This window comes from Vombatus ursinus, unplaced genomic scaffold (assembly GCF_900497805.2).
Source record: "Vombatus ursinus unplaced genomic scaffold, bare-nosed wombat genome assembly UNPS02014769.1, whole genome shotgun sequence".
In the NCBI taxonomy this organism is placed as follows: domain Eukaryota; kingdom Metazoa; phylum Chordata; class Mammalia; order Diprotodontia; family Vombatidae; genus Vombatus; species Vombatus ursinus.
In genome coordinates this window covers 2,072,470-2,099,718 of record NW_020954547.1, presented here as the reverse complement: position 1 = coordinate 2,099,718, position 27,249 = coordinate 2,072,470, and the positions used below count along the sequence as shown (strand labels likewise).

The following is a 27,249-nucleotide window of genomic DNA, read 5'->3' as shown; positions in this document are numbered from 1 at the left end:
CTATACACCAACATTTTACAAATGTTCGGAAAGGTTCAGTCACTTGCTCAGAGACTCTCCAATGTCAGCTAGCAAATCTGAACTAGAATTCAGATCTCCATCCCAATTCAATGTTTATTCCTCTACACTGTACGGTCTCGAAGAATGGCCTTTCCATATGTAAAAATTAGTATTTCTGAAGAGGTTTGATTTAATTGGGAACTACTCCAAATCTCTCAGTAAGATAAATCCACATTATTCTGAAAACCCTGGTAACAAAAAGATGCACCTCAAAGACTCAGTATCATTAGGTTTTTAAAATACTTGAGACTTACCTATTTAAATGTACTAAAAAAAAAAACACAGTTACTACCACTTAACACATTAAGTGTCTGCTATTGAAAAGATATTGTAACGGGGCTGGGGATAGAGATTTAAAAAAAAAAATCTTTAGAGCGCTACCTAAAATACTAAAACAGAGTACTGAAAGATGCTAAGTAGATTTTTAAATGTTCATACTTATGTTCTTATTTAACAAAGTCTATGCTATAAACCCCAAAGGACATCTCAAACTGCTATTACAGAGTTGGCAGATTTCAGGAAACCTTCCAAACACTGAGGAAACTTAAGTTTGCCTGTTTAACCTGCAATGCAAAAAGCTCTCACTAAACAGCAGCATCACCAAAAGAAAAAAATAGTTAATCTTACCCCGAATGGCAGTTTCTCAGTATTATTAGAAAGACTACAGTTCTGTGATTACACTGTGTAGATGAACTTACTTAGATTTCAACTAAAAATGGAACCTGTTAGAATCATAGAACATGTTCTGTACGTAGGTTACCTCCTGCTCTGAAGGGGGAAATCTTTGAGATTATCTTGAAGTTAATCTACTGACCACATGTAATCCTTTTTAAGGGTGAAATTCAAGGAGAGGAATTAAGTGCACTGAAAATTCCATGACCCTGGTCTTGCTCTATTCTGACAAACAGCGTTCATTTTTGTAAAAAGTTAAAGAAATAGATGGAAACCCTGTGCTGCTACATGAGTAAGGGATTGCAGTCTGCCATAAACCATCTGAGAGAGGCTGGCTAAATCATTACCCTCTATGGATCAGTAGTGCCTCACTTGGAAAAAGGAGGCATTTGGGCTAGTTATTATTTAGGGTCACTAGCTCTCCACAGTGAGGGCCACATACCCAAGTAAGACAAATGGTGGGTGTGCAAGAAGAAACTAAAAATGCCTGGGGCCTATTGGCCCCAACCTACCATAACAGTTTTGAACAGAGGCTGCACCTGCTGCCTGGCACAACACAACAGGGCATCAGCTGTGAGAGATGGAGGCAAGGGAGGAAGAGGGGACCATGGAGCCCTGGGGTGTGCAAAAGACCAATCAGGGCAGCCCACTGCTGGTTTTCCTCTTCCTCCTCATCCCCCTTCCAAAGCCTCTGAAGAGTGTTGGTGGGTGGGAGGACACAAGGGTGACCAAGGTGCCTACCCTACTAAAACCTAACAAAACTGACAACTCTTCAAATACTGAAGCCAAAATAACATTTTTTCCTGCCTCTCCACGTCCTACAGCCCTCCCTGTCCTCACAGGTGTGCCTTCCCCCCCCTTCTTTACGCTAAAAATTCCCCGTTCTTTCAATCAACCAGTCAAGGTAGGACACAGTTTCCACAGCCTTGGACATCAATCCTCCAAATAAAGATTGACCAGGGCAGGGCAAAATGGACATTATATTAAGATCACTGCAGCAGCCTTTTTTTGGGGGGGGGGGGTGAGGCAATTGGGGTTAAGTGACTTAGCTAGAGTTATATGTCTCAGGCTGGATTTGAACTCAGGTCCTCCTGACTCCAGGGCCAGTGCTCTACCCACTGAGCCACCTAGAGGCCCCTGCAGCAGTCTCTTTGGGGGCTCTTGGCACATGGCCTCAAAGCTTTTTCACATAAATTACTGCCTATCCACACTTCCTCCAAATATGGTTGACTCTGTGAGCCCAAATAGAGGAAGTACAGGCTGCTTCAGGTCAGTATTTCAACTAATCACAGGAAAATTCAAAACAATCAAAGCTGATATTTTCAAAATTAAATACTACTTCCAAAGTTCTCCTTATTAGGAGATATGTATTATATATTACATACCGACAATGTAAAGACAATTGTAAATTAATCACTTTTATAATAAAAATGGCTTTGACAAAAAGTGCCTTTAGAAAAGGGCCACAGGGGCTGCCAGTGGCTCAGTGGATAGAGCACTGGCCCTGGAGTCAAGAGGACCTGAGTTCAAATCCAGCCTCAGACACTTGACACTTAGTAGCCATGTGACCCTGGGCAAGTCACTTAACCCCATTGCCTAGCCCCCCTCCCCCCACAAAAAAGGGCCAGAAGTGATATAGGCAGAATATCCTGAATAAAGTACACTCCTATTCTCTGAACCTTATTTCTTCCAATATTGTGAAATCAACACTTTTTAATCTGTAATGTTTTTTGTTTTTGTTTTTTGCCTTTTTGGCTTACAGTACATAAAAGTGAAAGAGATGACTAAGTGTGTTGTTCTAAATCAGGTACTGTCATTCATGCCACATTACATACCTTCATTTCCTAACCAAAATATTTCTAGAGTCCATGTTTATTTTGGCATGTATTACATTAGTATGAAATAAGACTTTTTTTTAATAAGACTGTCCTTAAAGTACATATACACAAATACTCTATACTTGACAATTTTATATCCTAAATTCAAGCACTTGCCCCTTTACCAAGTAACCTAAATGTAAAAAATAAAAGCCAAAAAGAACATTTGGTGTTTAAAAGGAACCTTTTGTTCTACAAAAGGGGGGGGGGGGGGCACAAAAAAGTACCTAAGCTTTTCACATGACTGCATGGGGAAACAATCTGACTTCTAAAGGCCTCCTGGACTTAAGCCTGCTTTATTGGAACCCTTTTGTGTATTATTATACAGAGGATGGGAATCTACAGATTCTTCTTTGAACGGATATAAACATTCAGTATGTAAGGGATAAATTCCTTCAGTACACAATTTTTTCCCCAACCTTTTCATATAAATCTATCATTTTGACTCAAAGCTAGGGGAATGATTCAAAGCCATCATGGACCACCAGGAAGGCTCAATCCTTCATTATTTTCACCTAGCTCCAAACTCTAAAATCCATAATGTGGATGTTTTCTTAATCCTATACTTTCTTTAAGAAACAGAAGCTGAGGGGCAGCTAGATGGCGCCATGGATAGAGCACTGGCCCTGGAGTCAGGAGGACCCGAGTTCAAATTCGACCTCAAACACAACATTCGCTAGCTGTGTGACTCTGGGGTAAGGCATTTAACCCCAAATGCCCTCACCAAAAAAAAAAAAAAAAAAAAAAAAAGGAAAAAAAAGAAAGAAAGAAACAGAAGACAGGAACACCTGGGTTCAGGTCCCACCTCTAACACATGCTCACTATATGTGACTATATGACCCTTAGTGAGTCACTAAATGTCTGACTGCTCTGGGCAGTCCTCTGCCATCATAATTGAAGGAAGGCGCTGACCCGAACTGAGAGAGTAAGTTTCCTTACCTGGGAGTTCCCTCTATCAATGAAATCACAGGTCCAGTCAACCTCTTCTTTTATTAGTGAAATCAAATCAGATCATATGGAGTGCTTCACAAACCTCAAAGTGATGTGATGTGCACTATTATTGTTATACACCTTAAGGATGTCAAAGACAAAGATCTCATTCCCTAAAACATTCCTAGCTAAAGCATTCTAAGACGCCAAAATGGGATAGGCCACTAGGTGGCGCAGGCCTGGATTGAGGAAGACCACAGTTCAAAATCACACCTCAGACACTAGCTGTGTGACCCTGGGCAAGCTGCTTGACTCAGTTTGCCTCAGTTTCCTCAATGGTAAAACTGGGATAATAACAGCATTTGGTCCCATTTTAGGGATCAAATGAGAGAACACAACTGTAAATACTTAGCACAGTACTGATACAGAATAAGTACTATATAAATGTAAGAATGTTAGCTATTATAAATTTTTTTTAAATTGGCATATTGGTTTAAATTGGTTGCCTGAAAAAGGCAACCATGAGACAAAAGTCACCAATACATGTGCCTACTCTCTCACCTACATAAAATCCGAGACATCTACAAACAGAGGGCATCTTTGATGAAATCTTAGGAGAAACAAGCAGATTTTCTTTCTGCAGTATACTCAATGGTCCACATACTATTTCACAATTAAATGAAAGATGTGGAAAATTCACGATCCACCTAGGTTTACTGTTTGTCAATTAAGAAAGCATTTGATTCGGGAGAGACCAAGCATCTCTCCATGTCAAATTCATTCAAGATTCCTGGGAAGAATCCCAACAGGAGTAATTGATCAAGGACCCTAAGATGATAAAGATCAGGTGAAGAACACATAATAACAGCTAGCATTTATACAGCAGTTTAAGATTTGCAAAGCATTTACAAAAATGTTACTTCATTTGATCCTCAAAACAACCCTGGAAGGTAGGTGATATTATTACCCTCATTTTACAGGATGAGGGAACTGAGGCAGAGGTTAAGTGACTTACCCTGGGGTCACACCTAGGTGTCTCAGGCTGGATTTGAACTCAGGATTTGATTCCAGGTCCAGTGCTCTCCATTCACTGCACCACTTACCTGTAGTTAGGTGTTAACTCACTTGATCCTGGGAAGTTAGGTACTATTATTATCTCCATTTTATGGAGAGAAAACATCGGTTAAGTGACTTGGCCCACAGAATCATACAGCTAATTGTCTGAAGCAGGATTCTAACTCAGGTCTTCCAGACTCCAAGGCCTGTGCTCTATATACTGCACCACCAAGACGCCTATAATCATAGATTCTAGTTCCTTCACTTCACGGAATAGAATCAGTCTGGTCTTAGAAACCTGGATTTATTTAAAGCAGCTGGTGCCTCTCACCCCGCCCCCCCAATTACTCTTTAGTTTTCAGTTCCCTCTCAACTACAATCATTTTGCCCTTTCCAAATCAAGAGTCGCAGCTGAGTCTTCCATAAGGAGGTTTCTCCCTTGAGCAGTCTTTAAGCAAAGGGTAGATGTAGATGGCCTCTTGTTGGATACATTGGAAAAGACATTCTTGGGAAGTTATGACTTTGACCAGAAAGCTGTGTAATTTTGTGCTCATCTATGTTCTCCTTCTACTCTAACATGCTTTCTCTCTGAAGCAGGGCTGAGGGAAGTGGGGTACCATACAGGAACCACCTAGAGATGATATTTGAGGTGCACAGAGTAGACTGAAAGGCAATATAGGAGGAAGAAGGCAGAGGCAGAATGAAGCTTCAACCTTAGCTGACACTATGAGTGAGCAGAAATGTTGAAAACAGAAGTATCAGCCAAAATAGAAGGAAACCAATTATGATCAAAACCCTACCCCTTACCTCTCCAACTCTCCTCTTCCTGTTAAACTCTGGCCTCAATTTGTCCATTAAAAGAAAAAGCTTTTAATAAGTACTTTCTACGTGCTCCGCACTGGGGATACAAACAGAAGGAGCTACTCTGATTGGGGGAGACAACATGCATAAGTCAACTCTCTCTGGTCCATATATAAATACTGTTAGATAAATTATGTAGGATGGCTATCCAAATGCACGGTCAAAGGTGAGAAATAGACATCCTTCATACACTTGGTCTTTGAGTCAGACTCCTATGAGTGATTACAGATCTCTTCCAGAAGACTGCAGTATTCTGGGGCTTGATGAAATCAACATAACATAACATCATTTATAAATAGGAACATCTGTAGAATCGCACCATCTACAGGTGGCATCTCTTCAACATGGACTCTGCTGTATCATCTCTATCACAGTGAAAAATGCGTTTCTTAAGCATATAACTTTTACACAGCTATTAAATAGCACCACTTACTATATTTTGCATGATTGAACACTTACAACCTATATATCAAATTGCTTACTGTCTCAGGAAGGGGGGAGGTGAGCAAAGGAGAGAGAAAATTTGGAACTCAAAATTCTTAAAAAAAGAATGCTAGAAATTGTCTTTACATTTAACTGGAGGAAAAAATAAAATATTTTAAAAATAAATAGCACCACTATAATCTTCCAGGAATCATGGAGAGATGCCAGAAGGACTTAATTAAAATATGGATTCTGGAGCTTAACACCAATTAATGGCAAAATTCTGGAACAAAACATCAAAAAGATGGTTGTTTTTGAGTGATTAAAAAGGGAAGCAGGAAACACAAGAAACAATCACAGGTTCACTAAGAACAAGTCACGTCAAATCAACTTCTCTGCCAAAAGCAGCATTGCTGTGTATGCCTGGAAGCGGGAGTTAGATGAGGAATACCCCTGGTGCACGAAACAGACCCTCTACGGAAGTCTTAGCAAGCCAGGCATCTCATTCTTTACCAATGGCCAGAGGTTACTCGTAAAGCAGCAAACTTTCTAGAAATTAGAAGAGAGAAGCCAGTAAATATTTTTTATGACAAATAGATTTTTTTTATCTCAAATTAAAAAAAAAAGAAATGGAAGTGGTAGGAGACATAAATAGACCTTTCATTTTACATAGAAACATATACTATATTATTGGTGAGTCATAGTATCACAGAATTTAGCCATGAGTTTTTAAGTCAAGCCACCTCATTTATTACTAATAAGGAGAACTCCCTAACATGCCAAGCACACTCCCACTAGAAAAATCAGTGCAAGGAACAAAACAGTAAGTTCAATTAAAAAAAAAAAAAAAAGTATAACTACTTGTTGAGGATGTTTCAAACAGGATTCTTATTCAGTTAAGGGTTAGACTAGAAGCTTTCTTCTAGGTGAAGGGCACTCAAAGCAGCCCATAAATGAAAAAACATTTATTAAGTGCACATACTGTGTACCAAGCACTACGCTAAGCTCTGGCATGGCTTCAAGCATCCCATTCTAATTGGGGGAGACAACACATCTGGAGTTTCAGCACAGTGGAGCAGCAGAAAGGATGGAAATGTTCCTGTTAGTCCTTACTTCTGCCACATGACTAGTCTGATTTTTTGATATCTTTTGCCTCAATTCAGGCATACAAAATCCTTAAGGTCAGAGGAGTTTTCTTTTTTCTTTTCTTTGCTTTTTGGTGAGGCAATCGGGGTTAAGTGACTTGCCCAGGGTCACACAGCTAGTAAATGTCAAGTGTCTGAGGCCAAAGGGTCCACCCGACTCCAAGGCCCGAGCTCTATCCACTGTGCCACCTAGCTGCCCCAAGTTTTCTTTTTTAAATAGTGTGCCTGGCACATGGTAAGTAATTGACAAAAGCACACACACACACACACACACACACACACACACACACACACACACACACCCCTTTTAATATACCTTAGGCCCACCCTATTCTTAATGGATCAGGTCCCACCTAACTTCTAGTACTCTTTTCTTGTTTAGGAAGATAAGTATTCTGAAAGGGTGAAATGAGAGGTCAAATTCACAAGAAGCAAGTACTAGTCCAGTCTGGGTGGAAGGGCTGTCATGTGAAGGGGAGGAAATAATGTCAAACAAGACTGGAAAGGTAAGATGGGTCTCAATGACTGAGGGATTCAAATGCCAGATAGAGGCACTTCAAATTTTCCCAAAGGCCCCTTATGAGCCACTGTAGATCCCTTAATATATGGTCAAACCTGTACCTTGGAAAGATTTTTTTTCCAGCTGTGTAGAAAGGATGGCTCAGAAAGGGGAGAGGCTTGAAGCAGGCAGAAACAATCAGGAGGCTATTTAATAGACCAGAGGGTGGAGAGGAAGGTCTGAAAGAGGGGAACAGCAGAGTGAACAAAAGGGTGAATGAGAAAGAGCCTTTCCTGCCTACTCACTGAGTGTGAGGGGATACAAAGAGATCGGCGAGCCTCTTCTAGAGCTCATTTTCTCACAGGAGACAGAGAGGAAGTCTCAGCTGCAAGCTGGTGGCAAAGGCCTACCGACCTGAAGGAGCAGCAGCCAAGCAGACACTCTTATTTCAATTGAGAAAAACCATATCCACTTGTGTTGAACAACTCTGGTAGTGAGAATTCTCATTTCTTACTAACAACTAGAGGAAAGGGAGAGAATCAAGAAGACCTGGAAGGATAGATAATTGTCTATCAGAAAACTATGAACACATAATTTCCAAAAGAAATGTAAGCTATCAATAACCACATGAAAAGAGCCTCCAATCACTAAGAAAAGGAATTCAAACAACTGATGTTCCACCTCATGCCCATTAGACTGGCGAAGATGACCAAAAAAAGGGGAAGTAACAATCACTGGAAGAGAATTGAGAGGACATGGAACTCTACCGGCTGAGCTGTGAATGGTCCCACCATGTTGGAAGTATGTGGAACTCTAGCCAAAAAGCCACTAAAGCCAGGGGTCGGCCTACAAGGGCCCATAGGTCAAGGCCAGCAACCTGGTTTTGTACAGCTCCTGAGCAAAGGGTGGTTTTTGTATATTAAAAATAAAGTGTTAATGTTTTTTTTTTTAATGTAAAAACCATTCTTAGCTAGCTGGCCCTTACTAAAATAAGCAGCAGCCATTTGGCCCTGCACTAGGCTATGGGCAGCTAGGTGGCACAGTGGATAGAGTACCAGGCTTGGAGTCAGGAAGACTCATCCCCCGAGTTCAAATCTGGCGTGAGACACTTTACTGTGTGACCCTGGGCAAATCACTTAACCCTGTTTGCCTCAGCTCCTCATCTGTAAAATGAGCTGGAGAAGTAAATGGCAAACCACACCAGTTTGCCAAGAAAAAGCCAGACGGGGTCATGAAGAGTTGGACATGACTGAACAACAACAAGCACTAGGCTATGAGACACAAACCCCCAAAAGATCAAAGACGGAGGGCGAATGCAAGATCAAAGGACCAATACATACAAAAATATTTACAGCAAATTTTGGTGTTACAGCAAAGAACTGGAACAAAAATTTGTTTAGGGAAGGCTGGACAAATTTCAATGCATTATCAATGCAATTACCAAACAACTCCAAAAGACTGATAATGAAACATTAGTTACTCCACTGGGCAGAGAGAGAATGGACCAAAGTGCAAAATGATAAAACATTTTCACAACCACCCATACAATGCAAATGATCTCACCAAAACATAAGACCAAGGGCAAATATTAAATATACCCCATTATATGTAATATCAATTGGTCAAGAATGGACTCATTTCTTCACGACAATGAGGTGAGGAAGAAAAGACCCAAATCCTAATCTCACATAAAAAAAATGGGATTATTTCCCTCCCCCCCACACACACACTCCTAGTGGCTTTCAAACAATGCAAGAGGTTATAAGCCCAAAGGGCAATGTGGTATGGAATGAGGAGTCAGAAGATATGGATTCAAGTTCCACCTCAGCAAAGAAAAATAACTTTCCTTTCTCTAGACAGAGATAAAGACTGGACCTGATTTAATTGGTACAGAGAACTCCTGGATAAGAAAACTCCTACCAATGCAAGCCTGCTCCTCCACAGCTAGTCTTAGAGAAAGGCCTAGAATATGGAGAAATGACTTGCCAAGGACACACAGCCAGCAGATGTCAGTCAAAACTTGAATTCAAATATTCCTGGATCCAAGGGCAGTTCTATCTACTATGGTGGAAGGAGGAATGGGGAAGATTAGGGAAGGGAATATCTTTTTAAAAGCTTCTTAAGGAAAAGGCCTGTGTCTTATTCGTTTATTCCCTTATAACTTAGGACAGAGTAGGTACTAAAACATTTTTTAACCCTACATAAAAAGGGCCAGAAAATGCCAATAAAATGTATTTCCCCTTAATACTTTAAAAATTAGCTATTGTATCCCTTTTCCTTTATCATTAAAAAAAAATGCAGCTCTTTCCACCATCTTGCAGCACTGCCACCACGGTGAGCATGAACATCCTGGCAGATGCTCTCAAAAGCATCAACAATGCAGAAAATCTAAACTGTACCTACAGGTTACTTAACCATGAACATATTCCTTCACCCAGAAATACCACTGTGCCTACACCCCAAAAAGATCTAAGAGAAAAAGGTTCCATGAGTATACAAATAGTTAGAGAATTCTTTTTGTAGGGGCAAAGAAATTGAAAGAAACTAAGGAGGTGCTCATCAATTGCAGAATGGCTGAAAAAATTATGGCAAATGAAATGCGGAATAACTGTGCTTTAAGTAATGATGAAAAGGGACAGTTTCAGAGAAACCTGAGGAGACTTCTATGAACTGACACAAAATGAACCAAGCAAAACCAAGAAAACAATGTATACAATGACAACAATCCTATAAAGACAAACAACTTCGAAAGCCCTAACAATCCTGACCAACACACTGACCACAATTCCACAGACCTGCTGAAGTCTTGACCAGAGAGGTAATGGTCTTGGTACAGAATGAGACATGTATTTTTTGGACATGGTCAATGTGGGGAATGTTTTACTTCACCAAGCATGTCTGTTATAAGGTTCTCATTTTTCTCCCCATCCCCCTCTCCAATAAGGGGAAGATAGGTAGAGAAAAAAAGATTTTCAATTGAAATTTTTTTATAAAAAAGAAAATTGTAAGCCTATTTTAAAGATCTTAATCCTTTTGTAAGAACAATTCTCAGTTCAGATACAATAAAAGGAACATAATGGTTAAACTAAATCTACTTACTGGGCAGAGTTTGGAAGCATTTTTACTGGCTCTTCAAGGAGCCCCTATCTGTCAATATGCCACAGATCGATACATGCAGAGTTAAAGAGTTAGTTACACCTAAAATGGTATAGCTACCGACTGTATTACCATGAAAAAAAAGAAAGAAGAAAAGCTGAGAGGCTCAGAAAAAGCAAAGAAAATGTTTAGTCTAAAGGACAAACTGGTGAACAGCGTCATGCTGAGGAAATTCAGATGAAAAAGACTATCAAGATGCACAAAAAGAGAAATACCAAGCGAAAGAATGCTCCCCAAGGAGCAGTGTCTGCATTAACTGCTGCACAGAGAAGGACAATCCAAAAGCCAAAGTCCTTTTCAACATCATTAAACAGAAAAGAGAAAGCTGGTAAATGGGAAGTCCCCCTGCCAAAGTTTGTGCCCAGGGAGCAACAGAAGTGTTAAAGGAAAGAGAAGAGAATGGTTACTAAAGTCTGTTTTGTTGGGAATGACTTTACTCAGAAACTGTCAAAATATAAAAGATTTATTAGGCCAACGGGTTTGCATTTTAAGAAGGCTCATGTAACTCATCCCGAACTTAAAAGCCACTTTTTGCCCACCCATACTTGGTGTGAAGAATCCCTCCTCCCCACTATACACAACTTTGGGTGTTATTACTGTCACTGAAATGAATGTGAGTGAGCTGTGCCTTGTGACACAAAGAGGCAAAGTTATCTGGGGAAAATAGGCACAGGTTACACAATCCGGAAAATGATGGAAGCATAAATGCTGTCTTGCTTATTTGACTGAATGAATGAAATTCTACATATTTGATAAATATTATAGATTCTACAATATATCAAGAAAACAACTGTTACTATGTTTAACCATCACAAAACAAAACCAAAGACCCAATTCTACACACTGGTTGTTTTGATTTGAGATTAACTTAGAAAACAGATGAGACACTATTTTCTATTTTTTTATGACACTTTTTCCTATTTTGGAGTAGTAATAAAAAGAGCTTGTAGCTAAAAAGAAAAAAATTAAATCTATTGGCAATCCAAAAAACAAAAGGTAATTATTAATTTTAAAGACCTTCCCTCCTCCACCCAAAAAGATTAACAAGTAGCAAGTTGACTGAAATGCTAGGGGGAGGAGTAGAAGAAGAGAGACGTGAAATGCCACTTGTATTAACAGCTGCTGAAAAAAAAAATTGAGATATAGACTTGAAACAATGCCAGTTATTATGAGAAAACGAAAGTAGGAGGTATGGTTTTTTAACCCAGTTAAAATACAAAACTAAAAACTAGTGATAGAGAAAAGGAACTTAGATATCTAAAAAGATTTGGATTATACATATAAAAAAGACCATCCAAAAGGCAGGGCAACACCATTTTCAGTTTAGGGAGCTAACTATAAAGGTCTCCTCCTGGACATCTTGAAGAATATAGGCAGCTATGTAGGACATGTGATTAAATCTCTTTCGTTTCAGAGCTAGAACTTATATGCAAACTTGAAAAGTTGCACAATGCTTTACATATATTATCTCATTTTATTCTCACAACAACTTCTTGTGGGGTAGGTGCTATTATTATCCCCATTTTACACATGAGAAAATTGAGGCTTGAAAAAAGGTTAAGTGACTGGCCCAAGGTCACACTGCTCATAAATGTCTGAAGTTGGAACTGAACTCTGATCTTCCTCACTCTAAGTCAAATAGTTATCTGCTATAGTCACCTAACTCCCTCATAGACATTCAGACTTCAGGGTCCAGGTCAAGTTCCCTGACATTTCCAAATCAAATTGCCTGTACTCAGACCTTCATCTTCATCCTCATTTTGCCTCTGGTCTTAGGATCCTGGGCTCTGATAGGTGGTCTTGTATTGTCCAGAGCCAGGGTTCCACATCTCTAACCCTGTCTCCTCTTGCTCACTCCCATTTTATGGACTGTAAGCTCCTAGAGACCAAGATCCATCTTTCTTGTGAGCATCTATATCTCCAGCACTTAGAACAGTGCCTGATACACAGTGAGCTCTTAAATTAATGCTTTATCATTAACTCATTAAGATCCTCTCTCCATATTTTCTTGAATTACAGCATTACTTTGTACAAGTAGAGCCGAGGAGGAAAGATAACACTACTGAGTCAAACTGCATGTAAGGGTTCATAGGAGACTTTACTATCCAAAGTTACTGACATAGTACTGATAGGCTAAAGAAGGCCTTAAAGAGGGGCAGCTAGGTGGTGAAGTGGACAGAGTTCTGGCCCCGGGGTCAGGAGAACCCGAGTTCAAATCCAGCCTCAGACACTTGACACTTACTAGCTGTGTGACTCTGGGCAAGTCACTTAACCCCAATTGCCACACACACACACACCCTTAAAGAACTGAAAAGTTCTTAACTTGGAGTCTGTGACCCAAGAGATTCATAGCTAGATTTCAGGTCTATGAATCTGGATTTTTTAAAATGCACCTTTATTTTCCTTAACATCTAACTTAAATTTAACATTTCATTCCTCCATTAAAAAAATTATTATTAAAAAAAGTTGTTCTCAAAGAGGCCCAAAGGCATCCATGACACAAAAGTTTAAGAATTCCCTTTATTAAAAAGATAAATATCAATCTATCTTTTCACATAGTTGTTTGCATGTTGTCTCCCTACAGAGATAGGGAGCTCCTTGAGGGCAGGATTTGTCTTTTACCTTTTTTCATATCCTGGGTACTTAGCACAGAACCTGGCACGTGGTACATGCTTAACTACTGCTGGTAGACTTGACTTTCTCATAGAGGCAGTAAGGAGCCACCGGAGTTTGCACCAACTTTACTTTTAAAGCTATATTAATTTAAGCAACTATGATGCTAACAAACTCATATATGCAACTACTCAAACAAAATTTGATTTTTTATAACTAGGAGCTGAAGTAATCTATTATTTTAACTCATCCTTCATTCCCAAGCACCTAATGAATAAAAATGGTAGGTATCATAGAAAGATAAACAACACAGGTTCTGCCTTCAAGATGACTGAAATCTTACCCTACTCAAAGTTGTAAACAAACTGTGAATTTCTGAAAACAAAAATTGTTCTGTTGGGTTGGCATTCTATCTCTACAGCGGCACCAGAGGAAATACACTTTGTCATGAATAGTCTAGCCTTCCCTCAAATATTAGAGATGTATCACCCAATCACACATACTTCTTTTCAAAATATAGACATAATGAATCCAGTGTGGAGCTGCCCAAACTTTTTGAGGCGATTCCTGTTTTTTGTCTTTATCCTTAAAGTAATGTGTGTGTAATGTCCTATTTGTCTCCACTGTGCCTCTGAAGATTTCTGTTCTTATACATAGGGGTGTGGTAAAGAAATTCATGATTCTATTCCCTATACTCATTAGCATTTTAGAGATTTGGTTCATACCCCACAACTTAAGCTCCTTGCGGATTTTGCTTGCATCTTTATACTCCTAGCAGCTAGTACAGAGCCTTGCACGCAGCGTGTGATTAATAAATACTTATTTAATTCAATTACTGAATTCAGGCTTGTTTAAGGCTGAAGATTCACAATTGTTTTTAATCTGCCTTCAGACACCTTCCTACCCCTTTGTTCATCTTAGTTGCCCTCGGGAGGGTACACTGCTCAACTCTCAGATATAATGTTCTTTTCAAAGTATGCTCCCTCAAATTTCAGATTTTCTGACCAAAAAGTAATAATACCAATACTTTAAGGATCTGTAATTTCATTAGTGTAGGTTAGCCTACTACCCCATCCCACATAATGATCACAATTCCTCTAAAATTTAAAAGACTCTCTTCATTAATTTCTGAGTACAAAAAATTCATCACCTTGCACCCAACCTCGTAATGAGCCTCCCCAAATTGGCTAGACTGGCCCTCAGATTTAGAGTTCAGGCTCATACCCAAAGCCTTCCCAGCATGGTAGAGCACACCAGAGTTTCCCTAGTAGGAGGCTAAAGCTGAAGAAGCCAGAAGCCATTGCATGGAGACTGCTAGAAAGTGGAAGGATCATGCCACATGTGAGCTGAAGAAAATGAGGACGTTTTAGCCTAGAGAAGTCTTGGGGTAGACGTGATAGTTACGAGAATTCTTGGCATTTAGGGAACTAGAAACAATGGGTAGAGGTTGTAAACAGATAAATTTAAGCTTCTTAACAACTACTTTAGAGGTACCCAAAGTGGAATGAGCTGCTTTGGAAAGTTGTGAGTTTCCCTTCACTTGATGTCCTTCTACCAAAGGTCACTGTGGAGGAACTTCACTAAAATCTAATAATGTTCCTTAGATCTGTGACTCCTATCACATGGAAGAGGGATAAGATGTTTTTCTGCTTGGCCCCATTATTAGGGGCAATGAGTGAAAGTTGCCAAGCTTCAGGCTTCAAAGAAAATTTCCTAACAAGTAAAGCAGTCCAACAAGTAGGAGGTGGAGGACTATTTGTCAGACATGCTACAGAATTCCCATCCAGGTACAGACTGGACTAGAGGATTCCGAGAACCCTTCCAATGTTCATATTCTATAATCCTATTTTATGGATTTTATTAAGAAGTAGCACTTGTATAGTAGATAGAGTAATTAGACCAAGTCAGGAAGATCTGAGCTCAAATTCTGCTTTAGACACTAATTAGTTTTGTGACCCTGAGAAAGCTATTTTAAACTCAGTTTCCTCATCTGCAAAACGGACATAAAATAACACACTTCACAAGGAGGCACAGAGGGTCAAATGAGATATAGCAGTTGCTATGTCATTTACCTTTACATACTACCTACATTAATTTTAGCTATTATTAACTATACATACCAACTTGGTATTTAAAGCTTCTTTAAATGGTGACTTTTTTTTATGTACTCAATGACCAATTAGGAAAGGGCAGGAACTTTCACATTACTCTGCAAAGCATAGCAGTCATTCACTGCCAAGAAAAATAAGCTATTTGAAGGACTGCCAAAATTATTTGTACCTCATATGAACTATACAAAAGGCTAAGAGACATTATTGCTGCCTGCCAAGAGTAGTCATCACCCCCAGACTCATGAAACTATAGCTATTAAATTTATAGGAATATGCCAGGCATATTCATGAGTCAAGACATAAAAGTATCAAAGCATGTTTAAAAATGTTACAGCCCCGCCTCACCATCCCCAAGCAAACTGACATTTGAGGTGACTTTCCAAAATCTAACACCTACACAATGGGGCTAGGAATGGAGGGAAGGGAAGGAGGGGTTCTCATTTCAAAAACAAGTCCACATAATGCAAAGCACTGATTATTTTTTTAAATGCCAAAGTAGTTTGTTGGGATTATTTTCTAAAAACAAATGATGCACATTATCAAATAAAGGTGTGGAAGCTCAGTTCTTGGAGAAGTCAATTGTGTATATATTTCACAGATTATATAATATACATCCACATATTATATATAATCTCTCTCCATATATATATTACACAGGAGGTATAATACTTCTAATCCTAAACAAGGATCAGCTGATCCTTGTTTCTAAATAAAAAGTGTTAAATGTTTTTTGCTGAAAAGTGGGTTCCTACTGGTGGATGACATTTGTGGTGACTGCCATCAGGTAATCACAGGACCTCCTCAAAATCAACCATGAATACTCAAGAGACTGGCTTTAAACAACCCATTTAGAAAAAACTCAATGGATAAAAAATTACTATTGTCTAGATCAATAGCGTCAAACTCAAAAAAAAAAAAAAAAAAAAAAAGAGGGGGCCCACTTAGGATCCCTGAGGCTCCCAAGTCGAGTTAGAAAATGATATATTAATGTATCTATGTTCCATTCTATTTTTATTGATTTTGTTAAATATTTCCCAACTACATTTTAATCTGGTTTGAGCTGCCCTTAGTAATAAGGTCCATGACAACTCTAGTCCAGACTAAAACATACATATGAGTAACCTGTGAAGTTAATATAGCAACAGAAGTATCTTCAGGCACTTCAGGAACTTCAGATGGTTAATCACTTGACCCAGAATATGTTGAAATGAGCAGGCTGGTTGCTTTTCAGATTGTGAAGAGCTTTAGACAATTCCAAACTACTCCCCAGGACAATAATTTTTTAAAAAAAATTCTTTTTGAACACAAATGTTCTCCCAGCAATGTCGTATGGTTTTGAACCTTAGAACACCATAATCTTTGAAAAATCACACTGTGAGCAACCTAAAGGGCAACTGAAGCCAAACAGACTTCAACCTGTTCCTTAAGATGAATCGCCCCAAACTAAGAAACAAGGTCAGAAAAGAAGGCAGGCTGGTAAGGTGAGAAGGGGAAGGGATGATAACAAATGGCCACACAGAGTGCGGCTCTGGTACTCAGGAAATGTAAAGCTATCCAGAGGAATGCCTCCAGCAAGGGTGGATCCTCTGGAGGGCTTATGGGAGAAAATGGACAAAAACTGAATCCGAGGAGAAGATAAATCCGAGAACAGCAAGAGGGAGAAGTTCCACCTCAATGAGGTCCCGGAATCACTACCTAAGTCCTAAAGCATAACCAGCTCCGGTGAAAAAAAAATTCAAAGCCTTTAAAATGCACATTTATTGCTGCTTTTCCTGCTATCCCAAACGGCATTCCAAAATACCGAATGATTCTTCAGTGGCCTTCTCAAGCCCCCTCCCCCCAATAAGGATAAACTGCTACAAAATTTACAACCCCCTACAATTTAGTTTCTAACAACCTTCTATACCCAAACCACTCATCTCCTTTGCCTTATTTCAACTAAAATATTTAAAATACATTAAAAAGCCTTTTTAAACATGTATGTTACAGTCCCTGAGGTTAAATTTTATACATATACACATCCAATAGTAATATATCGCATATACCTAACATGTATATAATGTGCGCATATACATGTATTTCTTAGTTTAAATATAGATGGTTGAAAATTAAATTAAATAAAATTTGAGCCAGGATAAGCATTTTCTTATTATGTATCCTGGGAGATGAGGGGAGGGAAAGCAAGCAGACAAGAGTCTCCCTTGGGAGACGGCAATATCTCTCTATGATTAGCACCAGTTCAATAGTACTCCCCAGTGCTAGTTGTATAGGCTTGACAGTAGCAATGTCTAAATATAAAGCTATCCTTAAAACACTAGGCAGTCAGGTGAATGCAGTGGCAATCCTGAAATGCTTCGGTTCCCAGGAGGTTAATGGAAATTGAAATATAGCAGCCCAGCTTTGTGGCTCTCTTTTGGCTGCAACTGCAAAAAGGAGAGACAATGAGCATTCTGTGCATGGATCCGCTCCGATTGGTCGGTTTCTTCCCCCCCAGAAGCCCCTGATGTAATGTGCTTGGAATGTAGGGAGGGAGGAAGGAAGAAGGGGATTTAGGGAAGGGGGGAGGAAACTCCTCTCATCTTTTCCCCACAACCAAAAGAACTCAAAAGATGGCAAACACCCCTATACCCAGTACCAGGCAAAACACGTCAACGGGCGCAGCAGAAGATGAAAGATAAAAGCGCTATCTACAAAGCCCAAACACTCAAATCCACACCCAAGCGCATTATTACAGGGCGCTTAAAAAAAAAAAAAAAAGTAAGAAAAGCTAGCCAGAAGAGTAAAGTACAAGCGACTGCAAACTTGGCAGCGCTTTACAGAAGTTCCCAAGTCAGCAGCCAAATCCAGCTCCCAGCGGGCGCCCGGCTTCTCCGGCGGGGACAGCGGCCGTGACCAGCTACCCCGGCCATTGTATTGCGGACCTCCGCCAGCCCCTGCGCTTGGAGAAAAGGGGAGCTGCGCGGGGGCTGGAAGAAACAGCCAAGCGAGCCAAGCGCGCAGCATCCCACCCTCCTCCCTCCCTCCCTCCGTCTGGGAGGGAACAATAAGGGACCTGGGATTTGGCCACGTAGCCGCCCAGATTCACCACCGCGGTGCGCCGAGGGGATGAGGAGGTGGATGGGTGGAAGGAAGGAAGGACGGGGGAAGGGAGGGAGGGAAGGAGGGAGAAGGGGAGAAGTGGTCGGTCGGCCAGCAGTCAGCCAATCCAGGAGACCGCAGGGGCGTCCACCCAGCCAGACCCAGTCCCAGGCGAGCTCTCCTTCGCTCTCGACGCCCCCGCCCCATCCCGCTAATGTAAAGCTAAAGTAAATGTCCCGGGAGGGGGGAAAGGGGGGGTGCGTCCTGACAAGGGGAGGCAAGCACGGCGGTTAGGCTCCCGGCTCGCGATCAGATGCCTCGAGTCCCGCCGGAGGCTCCGCAGCGCAGGGAACAAAGCCGAAGGAGGAGGAGACCAACTGGGGGGAGGTCACGTGGGGGGGGCACTGAGGGACCCAGCCCGTCCATCAGTCGGCCTCTCTCCCCAGCCCGGGACCACCCCACCCCGCCCAGCTCCAGGCGAGGACAAGCGCCGCCTGCTCCGACCTATCCTGAGCCGAGCCAACCGCGTTTACCTTGTTCTTGACCTCGGCTGAGAGCCCGTACGAAGGGCCCTTGTTGAAGTGGGTCATGGCGTTCGTGGATCGAGTCCGGCCCCGCGTGTCAGCGTCCACGGCAGTGGATCCTGCTTCCCTGGCTGGGCCCCCGACGGCGGCGGCGGCGGCGGCAGCTGCTTAGGATGCTCCGCGTGGCGTGCCGGGAGTCAGCGCTAGGAAGGCGGTGCTCAGGAAGCGAGGCGAGGGTCCGGCTTGGCCCGGGGCTGGGCTGAGCTGGGCTAGACGGCGGCCCGAGGAACGTTCTAGTCCGGGAACCGGATTCCCCTGAACCACCCGCGCCACGGCTCCCCGCAAACTGCCCCCCGCCCCTCTTCCCGAGGCCTTTAGGGATTGGCGGAGGAGGCCGACCAATGGGGAAGCTCCTCCTCCCCGCCCTCGCTTTCCGAAGGGGGCAAGCCGGGCCAATTGGAAAGCTGAGAGGGAAGTGGGAGCCCTTCCCCCTCCTCTTCCCCCCTCCCCCAACCCGGAGAGGATCGGGCCACCTCGTGCCCCCGAGCTGGGCCGGGCGGGGCCGGCGGCTCCACCTCCGGGCGGAGCCCGGGAGGAGGAGGGAGAGTGGGGGCCTGGGGCGGGGCTGTGCCGGGAGCTGTGGGCGCCCCCCAGCCGAAGCCTGGAGGTAACGTCAATGACCTGGCATCCGCCGCCCCCGGCCTGGGGCTCCCGTCGGCCTCCCCCCCCTACCGACAGCCCCGACCAGACGCCCACCCCGGCAGGGCCCTCCAGTGCCCTGCGCAGAAGACGAGGCGGGGGTCCAAGGCCGCCGGACCCCGGCTCCTTCCAGGCCACCCGGGGGTCACCCGGGCTCGCCTGGTTCTCGGGGCTGGCTCTCCGGGGTGCAAAGTGAAGCTACAAACTGGAGTTCCCTTGAGGTCCAGGCCTCCGAATGTAGTGAGAAAAAGGCAGATGAGAACGAACCGGGAGAAGGAAATTAAGAAGGACCTTCCCATGCATTCTACACCTACTCTCTGCTTTGCCCCGCTGACAACAATCATACGAATTACTAGCACTTTATGTAGCATTGTAAAGTTTGCAAAGTGCTATACATATGTTGTAACTTTTGATTCTCACACCACCCGGTGTGCTTATTATTATTCCCATTTTACAAATGAGGAAACTGAGGCTGAGAGGTTAAACACCCTTGTCCAGGGTCACACAGCTACTGCTAGGAAGCCTCGAGGCGGAATTAGAACTGAAAGGGTTTTTTTAGAGATACGGTTGTTTATTTGTTTTTAAAGACAGAACCCTACCCTCAAGGAGCTTATGGTGGGTGGATGGGGGAATATGAGATAAATATAGGGGAATAGGAAATAAATACTTTTCTTTTATGTACGATCTGCTATCTCAAAGATCTCAGCATTCCCTTCTCATGCAAATTGCAGCCTAACCTTGCCTGCCCACTTAGGTACTGCGGAACCACTTTTTACTTGAATCTAGACTAGGAAATGGATATCAGGCTCAGAACTACGACATTCTGAACTTGGCCAAAAAGCTTGACGAAATTTTTTAAAAGGATATGATGCCAGTGAGAAACCCTCATCCCTTAATACCAATTTTAGTTATGTTGTGTGGATGCTTTGATAATTTTTGTATCAGTTGTGTTAGACTCTTCCTTAGCCCAGTTGTGGTTTTCTTAGCAGAAGTACTGGAGTGATTTGCCATTTCCTCCTGCAACTTGGAAACTGAAGCAAACAGGGTTAAATGATTTGCCCAGGGTCACTCAGCTGGTAAGTGTGGGAAGCCAGATCTAAACTCAGGAAGATGAGTCTTCCTGACTTCAGGCCTCTGGCTGTATCCACTGGGCTACCTAGCTGCCCACTGCTTTGATGATACCTTTTCCTATTTGAACCAAAAGATCATCTCCTGAATTTTCTTCATGCTGAGGTACACTGAGGTGCCTTTGAGCTAAAATACGCTCATAACACCAAAATTACCTTTAACCACTCCCCCTGAACTCCTCCACCTGCTTGGAAGATGCTGTAACTTGGATCATAGTGCTTGACTGGTAAATGCTAGTGTTGATTAGTGAGCTCTCCCTTTACTTCTTTAATTGTGAATTTCTAGTCGTTTGTGCTGGGGACCTGCTTCCAGGTCTAAGATGAGTGGAAGCCAATGAAACACATGGGTTGTCCATAAATTATCCTTTTTGCTAGGTAACCCATCTATCTTTTTAGGGGTCAGACGTTTCTCAGATTTGCATTCCTTCTACACTCCCACTAGTTCCTCTCCACTTCCCTTTGTCTTCGACTTCAATTCTTTATAGTATTCAGAGTATTTTGTCTCAACTAATAGCTACACAATAATACCAGAAGAATGTTAGTGTTAAAAAGGTAAGTCTTTGTTTCACTGAGAAGCTTGAGGGTCAGTAAAAGAACTACAATTTCCCAATCAAATGATTTATACATGACTAAGTTTAACATGACAGTGTTATCGGGTCTATGATAGGAGCAATATCCTACCCTCTTCCCTTATGCAAATTAGGCTAGTTTTTCTTTAAAAGGTATGAGACCATTCTCAATACTAGGTTGGCTCAGGAGACTAAAGACTCCGTCTGTTGACGTACTTCCGGGTCCCCTGGCGTACAAAACCGCCATAAGGAGCTTCAGGTGCTGTCTCTGAAGCTTGGCTGATGGATCATAATGGGCAACTCATGCAAGGGAGTTGCATTCAGCTGAGTGCTCAAAAGTGTCCTCAGTGCCTGTCCTTGAATATCCTTCTGCTGTGGCTAAGGAAATCTTTTGTTGTTGTTCGTCCTTCCTTCTCAAAAAGGACCAATCACATCAAGAGGGTGATGTCTCGACTTGCATTGGAATTGGATGTAAGTGAGGCTGACCTCTCAGCAGTTCCGCCTTAAGTGAGGGGGCAGGCTCAGAGAGGTCTGTACCTGGAGAGAATGAGCTTAAAGTTAGTTTCTTTAAACCATTCATCCTGTAAAATTCACTTCCAAATGTGGCACAGCCTGTTCACCCCCTTCTAGTAGAGAATTTGGGACTTTGTTCTTCACCAGGTTCATGAGTCCACACAATCCGACATGGACTCTAGCCCTACCCCACCCCTAACCCCTCTGGCAGCTTCCTTTCTCAATTTTTCAAAGCTCACAAGGTCTTAGCCTAACCTAATACTCCTTCACCTAAGAGCAGCAGAGACTTGTATTCATGGCCAGGTAGGGATATCATAGTTTCATTCAAATCAACCAGGCAAGAAAGAGGGGCCAAATTGTCCAGTTAATGCCTTTTATAATCATTCTTAGTTCTGGCTCAGCAGCCACTTGAAAGGTTCTACATCTTCACAGGGTAAGGAGACCAGAAACAATACCTGTACATGCTCTGAAGTTCATGTGGGAGTTGCATTAGCAGATCATGTTGTTCGAGCTTGTAAGAACTAGGCTCATTGGTCAGTCCCACTCCCTACTACACATACACACACACACACAATTTCTCCTGATAGAAGATAAACTCCTTGAGAAGTAAGACACTTATTTTTCATCTTTGTATCCGTAGTCCCAGCACTGCATCAGGCACGAAATGTAAGTGCTTATTGATTGATAGATTGATTAGTGCTATGTGGCTATTAGTGTAGCACGTGGGCCTTCCCTTGATACATCACCTGCCCATTTCCTTTTCCAATCATAAATCTCTGATGATGTTTTTTATGCTGTTTTGTGCTCACAATTTGTCCTTGATAATATGCTACAGTCAATTTATACCCACCATGTATCTATTGCTCTTTGTGTGAGGCGTAGAGATTGTGATATTCTATGATTTACGGCTGTATAGCATCACCTAAAGAATACTGATGTTAAGAAGATGAGATTTTGTTTCAAGGAGAAGCTTGGGGTCATTGGAAACGGTAATGCAAGCCAGAGTAATTCCTCCCTCTGATTCAATTCTAGACTCAATTTGTTCTCTATCTGTAGAATCTGTCCAAGAAATATTTACTGATGAATCAGCCCCGAGAGGTGTTAACATAAGGGAGTAAATATGACCACAGATTTAGAGTGAAAGTACCTTAGAGGGTGTCTAGTCCAACCTCCTAATTTTCTAGATGAGGAAAATGAAGTGAGATGTGAAGAGGCTTTCCCAAGGTCACGTAAGTCATAAGTGGCAGAGAAGTAATTAAGTCTAGGAAATCTCTGCCCTTCTACAGCCCAAACTTGAGATGATATCAAAGGCAAAGGTGATAGTTATTCTATCAACTCCTGACAGTAGGTAGAGAGACATTGTTCTTCTCAACCCTGTAATTCCCTTTTGGGAGGGTTTTAAGGAGAGACCAGTCCTGGGGTCTTCTGGTATAGTGAGGTCGTAAGATCTCATGTCCCCTGGGATAAAAATATTTATGCTGCATAATACTTGCACTGTATTATGGTTATTTCTGCACAGAGTTTCCCCTATTTCTTTCCTTCCTAACCTCCAGAAGAAACCTTATGACACATATCTGGAAAAGAGAGGTGAAATTTCAAGATCAGAACTGATAATTGAGTTTTGTTCTGCAGAAGCCAAATCAGGTGAACATTCTTGTTTGACCAGAAGTAGTGGAACCAGGTATAGCAACCCAGTTTAGAAAAGAAGCTCCCAAATTGCAACATCCCTATCAAGAGAAAAGAAAGAAAGAAAGGAAAGAAGGAAGGGAGGAAGGGAGAAAAGAAGGAAGAAAGAGATTCCTATAACGATTTAAAATATACAATAATTACCATAATTTTCCAATGGCTTGTGTCAATGATTTTCTTTGTGTGAGTGTGCATGTATATTTCTAGAATGGAATAAGAAATTCTTATTCATTATGTTATTATGTATTATTAAGATATGTTATTTATAAATTGTTTATTAAATTATATTAAGTATTATATATTATTTATTTAGTTATTTATAAATTTTATTAGTGGTAATTGTGAATTCCTGCACAAGTCTTATTCTCATACTTTGCAAAGGCATGTAAGTGTTCTCAGCTCCCAAAAGGTCCTTCCACAAGAACACAACACAAGTTCTGACAGGTCTTCTCAAAATGGAAAGGCTTCAGATTTGAGCTCAGTGACCTGTCTTCCTCAGAGGATCAATTTAGTTAAATGCACAGAGGGTCATTACCAAAAGGTTCACCACCAAGTAATAAATAGTTTTGGCCACAGCCAAAACCATGAAAACCATCTCCTAAAGTGTTTTGGGGTTGTCATATGTAGGTGGAATACCTACAATGATGAAATTGCAGATCTTTTGAAGACATGAAGGTATGTGTGTATGTGTGTGTATGAATAACATGGTCAGATTTTGGAAATATTAATTTGGCAACTATAGGGAGGATACAAAGTAGTGAGGAGATATTGGAAGGAGGGAGGTTAATTAAGAAGCTGTTGAAATAAATAGTCCAGGCAAGAGATGAGGGTCTGAGCTAGGGTAGAGGTTATGTACATGAACAAAAGGGCATTGATGGTGTGAAGTCTAATCAACAAGGTTGTTCTCATGTTCTCCATTAGATTGTAAGCTCCTTGAAGGGCAGGGACTGTCTTGCCTCTTTTTATATTCCCAGTGCTTAGCACAGTGCTTGGCACCCAATAGACACTTAATAAATGTTTATTGATTGTGACCAGAAGAATTGGTGATGCCCTCCACAGGGCAAGTTTGAAGGAGGCGATGGGATGGAAGAAGATATGAGGTTTGTTTTGGATGTTTGAGTTTCAGGTGCCTCAAAACCAATCAGATGTGTGTATCCAGTGGGTAATTTGTAATGTGGAACTAGAATTTAGGGGAGAGATTAGGACTGGATTTGAGAATCACCTGCCTAGAGATTATATTTGAATACAAGGAGACTAAGAAAGAAAGATTAGATGTGTAGAAGAACAAAGAAGTAGTAGTGTCATGGAAACCAAAGAGTGGAATCAGCAATGTCAGAAGCTTCAGAGAGGTCATTGAAGATGAATGTTGAGTTTTTGGTTTTTTGTTTGTTTGTTCTAGCAATTAAGATATTCTTAGTAAATTTATAGAGAGCAGTCTTGTCAAGTGAGGACATCACCAAATGTTCTGAAGAAAACTTGAGGTCTAAAGGAGGGGTAGAAATTCTTAACACCATCATAAGTTTCTAGGGTTACAGAGACAAAATTTTAAAATTATCCAGTGGAAAATGAATTTTTAAAAATTCAAATTAATACTTAATTTCTTTCTGTATTTACTCTTACAATTAGTACTCTAATATAAACCTGACTTAAATCATCTTCAGGAACTGTTCTAGGTATAAAGATATTTTATTCACATTTCAAAAGTGCTTTTCATTCTATTTTTGAAAGGTTGGTTTTCAATCATGATCTCAAAAAAACAGATTATGAAACACAGGTCCCTTCTCATGGGAGAGAGGCAGAGGACGACTAGCAGATGATGTTGTATATGCCTTGTCAGATGTGGTTGCTATAGTTGATGCTTTTCTGTAATTTGTTTTTGTGTTACAAGGGAGGGCGCATATCTGTAAGTGCTGGAGAGATATTTCCAGAAATGACTGTAATGTAAAAAACAAAAGGCATCAATAAATTTTTTTAAAAGAAAGTTTGGTTTTATTTCAGCTTAGAATGTCAGGCATTTTTAAACAAGTATGCAATGATGTTAATGGAAATACCTGGGCAGTGAATATGTTGTTAAACTGTCTAGCCATCAATTCTTAAATTGTCACATCGTGAATTTTTCTTTTAACGGTCTCTGTTCATTGCAGGCTCCTTTATAGCTCATACGATCCATTATCAGTTTACTGTTCCCTTAATCCCTGTCACTCAAAAGCATTGCCCTAGGCACAATAATCAATTAACAAACAGTCATTTTTTAAGCACATGCTATGTTCCAGGGAATTTTTAAAAATAATATTTTATTTTTCCCCAATTGCATGTAAAAACAATTTTTAACATTCATTTTTTAAAAGTTTTGAGTTCCAAAAGGTCCAGCATATCAAGGGAATTAATAAAAAGAAATGCAAGGGAAGGTGATCTAGTTGTACCAGATATTAAATTGTGTTATAAAGCAGCAATCATCAAAACTACTTGGTATTGGCTAAGAAATAGAGTGATGGATCAGTGGAATAGGTTAGGTATGCAAGACAAAATAGTCAATGACTATCATAATCTACTGTCTGATAAATCCAAAGACTCCAGCTTCTGGGATAAGAACTCACTATTTAACAAAAACTGCTGGGAAAACTGGAAAATAGTGTGGCAGAAACTAGGCATAGACCAACATTTTATACCCTATACCAAGATAAAGTCAAAATGGGTACATGATTTAGATATAAAGGCTGATACTATAAGCAATCTAGGAGAGCAAGGAGTAGTTTACCTGTTAGATTTATGGAGAAGGGAAGAATTTATGACCAAACAAGAGATAACGAACATTACGAATTGCAAAATGGATGATTTTGATTACATTAAATTGAAAAGTTTTTATACAAACAAAACCAGCGCAACCAAGATTAGAAGGAAATCAGAAAACTGGGAAACAATTTTTACAACCAGTGTCTCTGATAAAGGCCTCATTTCTATAATATATAGAGAACTGAGTCAAATTTATAAGAATACAAGTCATTTCCCAGTTGACAAATGGTCAAAGGATATGAACAGGCAGTTGAAGAACTTGAAGCTATCTATAGTCATATGAAAAAATGCTCTAAATCACTATTGATTAGGGAAATGCAAATCAAAACAACTCTGAGGTACCACACCACACGTATCAGATTGGCCAACATGACACAACAGGAAAATGATAAATGTTGGAGAAAATGTGAGAAAATTAGAACACATGCATTCTTGGTGGAGTTGTGAACTGATCCAACCATTCTGGAGAGCAATTTGAAACTATGCCCCAAGGAATATAAAACTGTGCATACCCTTTGAGTCAGCAAATATCACTTCTAGTTCTGTATCCCAAAGAGATCATAAAATGGGAAAAGGACCCAAATGTACAAAAATATAGCAGCTCTTTTTGTGGTGGCCAAGAATTGGAAATTTAAGTAATGCCCATCAATTGGGGAATGGCTGGTTGTGGTATATGAATGTAATGGAATATTATTGTGCTATAAGAAATGATGAGTAGGTGGATTTTAGAAAAACCTGGAAAGACTTACATGAACTGATGCTGAGTGAAGTGAGCAGAACCAGGGGAACATTGTACACTGTAATAGCAATGTTATGCAATGACCACCTTTGATAGACTTAGCTCTTCTCAGCATTAC

At 41.0% G+C, this 27,249-nt stretch overlaps 1 protein-coding gene and 1 pseudogene across 1 annotated transcript in view; one reads left to right on the top strand and one right to left on the bottom strand.

Annotated features, from left to right (window-relative positions):
- The window catches only part of CNN3 (calponin 3), a 34,927-nt gene extending 15,588 nt beyond the window's left edge, over positions 1–19,339 (bottom strand). Inside the window, exon 1 of the mRNA XM_027862623.1 lies at positions 19,015–19,339. Within this exon, the coding sequence (XP_027718424.1) occupies positions 19,015–19,071 (57 nt within the window). The 5' untranslated portion in view covers positions 19,072–19,339. The remainder of the gene's footprint in view (positions 1–19,014) is intronic.
- On the top strand, positions 1,216–11,404 carry LOC114043558 (annotated as a pseudogene).
- Positions 19,340–27,249: the final 7,910 nt, after the last annotated feature.